This window comes from Galeopterus variegatus, unplaced genomic scaffold, assembly GCF_000696425.1.
Source record: "Galeopterus variegatus unplaced genomic scaffold, G_variegatus-3.0.2 Scaffold2942, whole genome shotgun sequence".
NCBI lineage: Eukaryota > Metazoa > Chordata > Mammalia > Dermoptera > Cynocephalidae > Galeopterus > Galeopterus variegatus.
In genome coordinates this window covers 65,056-73,543 of record NW_007729053.1, presented here as the reverse complement: position 1 = coordinate 73,543, position 8,488 = coordinate 65,056, and the positions used below count along the sequence as shown (strand labels likewise).

The window sequence follows — 8,488 nt, the reverse complement described above, 5'->3', positions numbered from 1 at the left end:
CGTTTTTCTCTTTGTCTGTCTAGTGAGAACTCAACAGAGGCAATAGCAGTAGATTCTAACAATCAGTCGAAGTCCCCGCTGGAGAAGTTTATGGTCAAACTGTGCACTCATCATCAGAAGCAGTTCATTCGTGTTCTGAACGACCTATACACTGAATCTCAGCCAGGCACCGAGGACTTGCAGCCTTCTTATTCTGGAGCAATGGATGTGTCCACTTGCAATGCTGGCTGTGCTCAGCTAAGCACCAAGCATAAGGAAAAGGATGCTCTGTGTCTCGATATGAAGTCTCCTACTTCTGTAGATTTGTTCCTAGACTCGTCAGGCTCTCACAGCCCTCCACACTTGACAGAACAGACCCTAAAGGAGCCTCCTCCTGAGACAAACACTGTAGATGGAAGAGAGAATGCCTTGACTGTTGTCCAGAAAGATTCCTCTGAACTTCCAACCACTAAACCTAATTCTGGCAGTTCAATAGATAGTTCCACTCTGGGATACCTCACTGCATCTAATTCTTCCTCATTGAACTTCCACCACATCTCTAAAAGCTTGGAGGAGCAAACCACTGGACAGGAGCGAGACACAAATGCGAAAATATGTGAGGATGGTAAAGACCATATGCAGAGCTCAGCTTTAGTAGAAAGTCTAATTGCAGTAAAAGTGGCAGCTGAGAATAATGAGGAGGGCAATAGCTGTATTGTTTCTCAGAGAAATTCATTCAAAGCTTTACCAGAAGAAGCTTGGGACTCAGGGTTTATGGGGAGCTCGCCTAGAACTGCTGACAAAGAGAATGCTTTACAGTGTAGTTCAAAAACACCTTTGCACCAGGATTTAGAGGCAAATGAACAAGATGCAAGGCCAAAGCAAGAGAACCATCTTCACTCATTAGGAAGAAATAAAGTGGGTTACCATTTACATCCCAGTGATAAGGGTCAGTTTGATCATTCCAAAGATGTGTGGTTAGCCCCCAGCCCCATGCCAGCTGTACACAAAGCATCTAATGGACACTCAAGAAACAAGACAATAACAACCTCCATTAAGACAGCTCGGAAAAGTAAAAGGGCATCGGGGTTAAGGATAAATGATTATGATAACCAGTGTGATGTTGTTTATATCAGTCAACCCATAACAGAATGCCACTTTGAGAATCAAAGATCAATATTATCTTCTCGGAAAACAGCCAGAAAGAGTACTCGAGGATACTTTTTCAATGGTGATTGTTGTGAGCTGCCAACTGTACGCACACTGGCCAGAAATTTACACTCCCAGGAAAAAGCAAGCTGCTCAGTGCTGGCATCAGAGGCAGTGGTTGCTCCCAAGCAGGTCCTTACAATGTCAGCCCCTAGACACACAGTAGATGTGCAGCTTCCCAGAGAAGATAACCCTGAGGAACCTAGTAAGGAAATAATCTCCCTTAAGGAAGGAGGTGGAGATGTTTCATCTGAAAAAGACTCTCAAGAGCCTGAGATTTGCTCCATGATAAATAAACCAAATCCAAGCAGCTCCCCTACGTCAAAAGAAATGACAGCCTCCAGCCTGGTGAGGCCTCTTCCTGCTCACCTACCTGGAGAGGGCATGCCAGAAGGCAGCTCCATTGTATCAGCTCCCACAGCAAATGGGATGTCTTCTGCTGAACAAGACCAACAACCAGTCGCACTGCTGGATACAGAGGAAATGAGTGTATCCCAAGACTGTCACCCGGTTCCCTTTACTGAAAGCATTTCTGGGGGAGGCAGTGAAGATGTCATTTCTAGGCCCCATTCTCCTCCTGAAACAGTCAATAGGGAAGAAAGTCCTCTGTGCTCAAAAATTCAAAATCCCCCAATGGACTTGGAACCTCCCACAAGTCTGGGACAGCCTGAGGACAACCAAAGCATCAGTACTGAGGCTGAGACTGGAGACACACAAGAGATAGATACCAACCCACTCTTGATGGAAAGCAGCACTTTTATTAATGAAAACCCCAGTAAAATTGAGGAGAGTAAGGCAGCAGGTGATACAGGAAAATTAGAGGGAGAGGACAGTGATGTAAAGTGCTCTTTAGAAAAAGATTTTTGTGATCCAAACATCGACTCATCCGAAGAGAATTTGGACAAGAAGAAAAAAGGTAAAAAGTTCCCTGAGGCCTCTGATAGGTGCCTAAGAAGTCAACTCTCAGATTCTTCCTCTGCTGATAGGTGCCTAAGAAATCAAAGTTCAGATTCTTCCTCTGCTTGTCCTGAAATCAAAGTTTCTAAAAATCCTGGTGCAAAACGTTCTAAAAAAGAAGGGTATTCTGGTAGGACAACACCTGAGGACTTTTCCACGGACAACTTCCATACAAAAGCTGTGGAGGACACTGAAAACCTAAATGTTGATGAACACCCCTCTGACAAGGATGCTGAGCTAGGACAACACCTGAGGACTTTTCCACGGACAACTTCCATACAAAAGCTGTGGAGGACACTGAAGACCTAAATGTTGATGAACACCCCTCTGACAAGGATGCTGAGCTAGAGGGCAAAGGAGGTGGGATCATCACCAGGCAGACTTTTAAAAACATGCTGGCAAAAGAAGTCAAGGGAGAAGAAGGAGAGATTATTCCCAGCAGTGATCCGTTAACCACAGTTTGCCAGCTGCTGCCTGGAGAGAAACTGGAAATCTATGTTCAGTCTAAGATAGGTGAGAAAAATGGTCATGTTTCCTCCGAAAGTATTCCTTGTAGGAGTGACCCAGAAGAATCAAAAGAGAAGCCAGGACATACTCCTGCACAGGATGCAGAGGAGGTGGTAGATGAGGTTGCTAGTGAAAATGCTCAGTGTGAAGGTGATGGTGGTGACACTCCATCGAACTCAGCTGGGTTGTCAAGTAGTGGGAGTGGAGATGCCGCTGGGCCACCAAAATTGGCATTAAGGCCAAAGAGATTGACCTCTTCCTTCTATAACCTAAGACATGCTCATGGTCCGGACTCCTTGGATACTACTACGAAAGTGACTTCAGAAAAAGAAGCCACACAGGTCAACCCAATACCAAAGGAAAATGGAGCTTCAGAGAGTGGGGATGCCTTAGATGAGGATGATGCAGACACAGTGGTAGATGAACAGCCGAAGTTTGTGGAATGGTGTGCTGAGGAGGAGAACCAGGAGCTTATCGCCAGCTTTAACGCCCAGTACGTGAAAGTTCAGAAGGGCTGGATCCAATTGGAAAAAGAAGTACAGCCAACACCAAGAGCAAGGAACAAGTCAGATAAACTGAAGGAGATTTGGAAAAGCAAGAAAAGGTCACGGAAATGCAGGGGTTCGTTGGAGGTTCAAAAGTTTTCTCCTGTTCAGATGCTGTTTATGACAAACTTTAAATTATCTAATGTTTGTAAATGGTTCTTAGAGACGACTGAAACCCGGTCTCTGGTAATTGTGAAGAAGCTCAACACTCGTCTTCCAGGAGACATCCCCCCTGTCAAGCATCCTCTTCAGAAGTACTCTCCTTCCAGCCTGTATCCCAGTTCACTACAGGCTGAACGCTTAAAAAAGCACTTAAAGAAATTTCCTGGAGCTACTCCTGCTAGGAATAATTGGAAAACACAGAAGCTCTGGGCTAAATTTCGAGAGAATCCCGACCAAGTGGAGCCAGAGGATGGCAGTGATGTCAGCTTCAGCCCTAATTCTGAAGACAGCATAGAAGAAGTCAAGGAAGACAGAAATAGCCATCCTCCCACAAGCTTGCCTATGCCAGCCAGTACCCGGATCCTGAGGAAATACTCCAACATCCGAGGAAAGCTCAGAGCCCAGCAACGTTTGATCCAGAATGAGAAAACAGAAAGCCCACTTGGTCTGGCTGTGGAAAGTAAGCAGAGTCGTAAGAGTGTATGCATCAACCCTCTGATGTCCCCCAAGCTTGCCCTGCAAGTGGATGCAGATGGGTTTCCTGTTAAGTCCAAGAGTGCTGAAGGGATGAAGGGAAGGAAAGGGAAGCAGACATGTGAAATGTTGCCTAAAGCAGAAGTTCAGAATAAACGTAAGAGAACAGAAGGCAGCAGCACTCAGGACAGCAAGGACAAGGGACCAGCAATGAAAGCCAGCAAAGAAAAGCATGTTGATGGATCCACCAAAACCCCTTCTGCCAAGAAGCCCGCTGCAAGGGACAAAATCAGTCAACTGCCCAAAAAGATGTCTTTGAAAGAGAATAAAGTGAAGATCCCTAAAAAGTCCCCTGGGAAGAGCTACCCTTCCTTCAGGAAAGAAAAAGAGAGTACAAACAAAAGACCTACCACCCAGCCCACCACCTTGGAAACACTGACAAAACCCACCAAGCAAAAGGGGGCAGGTGAATCTTCTTCAAGGCCCCAGAAGGCCACGAACAGGAAGCAGAGCAGTGGAAAGACTCGGGCCAGATCCTTGACAAAAAATCCAGAGAACAGTACGGCTCAGAGAAAGCGAAAGCCGAAGGCCAAGCCGGACTCTTCCCACAGCAAACGGAGGCGGCTGGATGCAAAGTGATTGGGGGGGTGGAAGCCAAGAGTAAAACTATTCTAGAGAAGTAACCTTTTATTTTGCATTAACTAAATCTGCTTTTATAAGCTTATCAAGCCTTTCAAATCTCCCATTAATGAAGAACACCACAATTTGAGATGACAGAAAATGTGTCTTGGAGAAGGGAACTTGCCCAGTCCTTCTCTGAGGCTGAGTAAGGGAAGTTATATATTATATTCTGGTTGTTCCTTGGGTTTTAAACTAGGAACCGAGCAGTTTTTGTTTTTAAAAGTACAGTGCCTTATTTATCCTTTTTGTTTTTAAATTTACAAAAGCTAAAAAGCTGATCTATGTGATTAAAGGCTTGTATTTTATACTTGATGCACAAGCACTTGTACTGTAGCCGAGAAGACCACCATCATGCACATAAAAGGAGCTTTTCAGCAGCCACCCTGCAGCATCTGTCCATGGACAGATGCCCCTCTTTGCAAACCCCAGCAGTGAACTTCCCTCTCTGTCATGTTTGTTTGTTTAAATGATATTTGAAAGCTAAACCAAATCATTTTTACGGTATGTGGTGAATGCAGAGGACTTATAATTATTATAAAAGATTAATATTTCTGTTACTCCCATTTTAAAAAATTATGTTGTGTTGGCCACCTTTGATCTTTGGTCATTTGAGAATGACCAACTCTAAATTATGTGCCCATAGGACAAATGGTTTCACAAGTGTCAGTTTTGGTTTATGACCTCTGAAAATTACTTGCACCCCCAAACTGTATTACTAGTTCTTACCATCCTCTTCATTTTTGGCCTTGCAAGCTTGCTAGCACTCTTAACAAGGTTTTTATCCTACTTTGGGGAGAAAAACCCTAGACTTTTTTTTTTTTTTCATCTTGTAACTGTAATTTTATGATTAGGATGAGAGTGACTGTTCTTGTTTTCTTTCTTACCCACAGTACTTCTATATTCAAAGAAAGCCAATATGTTATTTCCAGTAAAGAAAAGTTTGAGTGTGTCTATGCATGTGCATTTGGATACCTTTGCATGTGGTTATCGGTTTTACAGTAAAACTTTTTCTTCCCCATTCAGTGTGCCAGGATGTCCGTGAGCTGGCACAGGCCAGGTGGTTTGAAAGTAGTCCAGTGTCTCTATGAGCATCTCCAATACCACTTTGGCACCAGACTCAGAAAGGTCTAAACAGCACAGAGTTATGTAAAGGTCAGAACAACCTTGCAGTTGAAGGAAGCAGCTCCGACATTTCATAGTGGACCCCCATTTCCCCTACACCCAGAGCTGATGTTCAGCTGGTGTGTTCCCTTGTGAATGTACTTGTTTGGAGTGGGTATACATTCAGATTGATTAGAGCCATCCTAGTAGTTAAATTCTGCCTGTGTCATATCAGGCTCTCTTCCATGGCTCAGAAGTGAGAACTGCGGTATTGGTAAATGATGTCGTTTGCCTTTCCCAGGTGAAGCCTGAGATGGGCGCGTTGGCTTTAACTCAGTGCCTATGATGTTGCTCCATTATAACAGTGTGTACTTGACATTTCTATTGGGCTGCTCTACAAAAAAGGCTGGGTTGTTAAAGCCCCAGCCAGCTTCTTTAACATGTTCTGTTACCAAAATAGGCTTGTATGGACAGTTGCTGCCCATCCTTTTTATTAAAAAATTTTCTGTTTAGCTTGTTTCAGATCTCTTTAGATAAACCCAGGTGGACTTTTTTCATGCAAATTGTGAAAACAGGCCTTCTGCCCATTCTGTTAAAAGTTTGTTGTATATAATGAAAACTTCTGATGATTGGATAGGACTGGAAAAAAGCATTTGATTTGTGAGAAATTGAGAATTGTGTTGAGTTTGACAGATAGTGAAGCTTATTGTCTTCAGTGAAGCCCTGATTTTTCTTTAATGTCTCCTCCATCCTGTGAGTCTTCTTTTTAATATCTTTCTTTGACTTTGATCATTTAAGAGCTACCTATATTAATGAAACTGCTGAGTGTGTTTGTTGGCAACCCTTTCTCAGCATTAAGTTGCACAGAAGCATTAATATGTTTTGAGTAGGTTCATTTAATATTAAAAAAATGATTTTAAGATTTAAAAAAAACTCTTCATATAGTTGTCACTGGATATTGTTTTTGTGGTGACTTAACAGCTGATGTTTGCCAATGTCAGGTGTGCTGATTCCTGTACATAAGAGGTGCCTCTTTGGCTGCATAATAGACTACCTTATAGGTGCTTGGATTAGGTTAGGGAGAGGTGGTAAGTGGGTGGAACTTTTCCAGTTCCAAGTTTATAATTCATTCCATTATTTTTCTAAGTTCTTTTTTATTTTTAAAGGCTCACTTCAAGATAATAGCCTTACCTCCCATTCTAGGCTACATTTGAGAAAAGGTATCAATGTGTATGTATTTATTTTATATACCTAAAAATGCAATAGATCATCTTTAAAATCAGCTTACACTTTATAGTAGTGACTACATTTAAATATACTGGGATTCTACATAATTAGAACACAAAATGTTTATTGAATCTCATTTTTGCTGGTTTAGCTAATTTTGCTAATAGAAAAAAGAAAACAAAAACAACTTGAGGGCCAATTCTGAAAAGGCCCTTTTACACCTACAGCAGATGCTGACAAAGCTGTCTCCCAGACACCTCCAAGCTCAGGCTTGGTACTGATCCAAGTCTCCCCTTGTTTGCCCTCCCTTGCAAAGACCTTTCTTCCTACAACCATTTTCAAGTATGACTTGCCATCAGATGCAAAGGCAATCTATCCCACATTGCAGATTGCAGATCTGAAAGGAATTCTGCTCACTACGCTCAGTGAAGTGACTATTCTAATGTTAGAGCTGAAGTTCATGACCAGAGGACACTGGTACTCCCTCTGAGTTTCTGGAAGAGCTGGAAGATGCCTGGGAAGCAATCAGTGAAGGTCTACCATAGCTCCCCCAGAGTGTGGGAAGACAACACGGAGACTGCCCCCTCTGTTAGGGTCCAGAGCCTCATCCCTAGCACTTACTCAGACATGCAGCCATCATGCAGTGCAGCAGGAAGGCCAGGGACCTTTGTTCTCCTGAGGCTTCCTAAATAGGAATGTTATTCATGTCTGTTAGTCAGCAGTTGCTAGCCACTTGGGTTCCTTATTAAAGACTTCTACACAGCCTTGTATAAAACCATAATCAGGCTGTAAGTTTCATGCCTCACTGTTCCTATAACAGTACAGATAGAAGAGGTGCACATAGTCATCCCTTTACACATGTGGTGCTTTCTACTGGGATCCTTTATCCATCACAAACTGCGCAGGTGAATTTCTCACTGTTCAGAGGGGTCATCAGTAAAAGGCATCACGTCAAGACGGTTACTTTGAACTGAGGTTTGGCCTTTTTTCTGCCTCGTGATAGATTCTGTCATGAGGGCAGAAGCTGTCACTCTCATTTATGGGCAGCATTCCTATTAATTAGTAGACCTAAGAGCCAAATAGGAAAGGACAAAATGCTATGTGATGTGAGCTGGAGATGCTGTAGTGTTACCATCAGCAAGTCTGCTGTCTTGTCACAACACCTGGGACTGGGCTGGAATATCCCAAGGTGCTGGCCAGTAGCCCAGAAAGCTACACCTACTCCTGGTTTTAGGTCAGCCAGTGTAGGCTGTGTTTTGGCTTACAGATGATCTGTATCGAGGGTCTGCAAACTGTGGGCTGGTTGCTTGTTTTTATAAATAAAATTTTATTGGAACATAGCCACGCCCATTTGCTTACATATTGTCTATGGCTGCTTTTGCATTGCAAAGGCAGAGTTGAGTAGTTACAACAGAGACCGTATGGCCCACAACGCCTAAAATGTTTACTGTGTGGACCTTAAAAAAAGTTTGCTTTCTCTGCTTGAGAAAATAATCCTTTTTCAGGAACAAATCTTCCCTGATTTTTCTTCTCCTTTCTTCTGCCTCTTTTCCTGTCTTCCTTTTTCCTTCCCCTTCCTCCTTATCTCAATTTTGTTCTCTCTTTTACATTTATTTCTTCTTGCTACAAAGAAGATATGTTGTACT

General features: G+C 43.0%; 1 protein-coding gene across 1 annotated transcript; it reads left to right on the top strand.

Annotated features, from left to right (window-relative positions):
- Nucleotides 1-410: 410 nt before the first annotated feature.
- LOC103599392 (chromosome unknown open reading frame, human C10orf12) lies at nucleotides 411-5,087 on the top strand. The gene is made up of 2 exons (XM_008583498.1): nucleotides 411-2,275; nucleotides 2,383-5,087. Exons 1-2 carry the CDS (start codon nucleotides 616-618, stop codon nucleotides 4,470-4,472), a joined length of 3,750 nt encoding a protein of 1,249 aa, XP_008581720.1. The 5' UTR covers nucleotides 411-615; the 3' UTR covers nucleotides 4,473-5,087.
- Nucleotides 5,088-8,488: the final 3,401 nt, after the last annotated feature.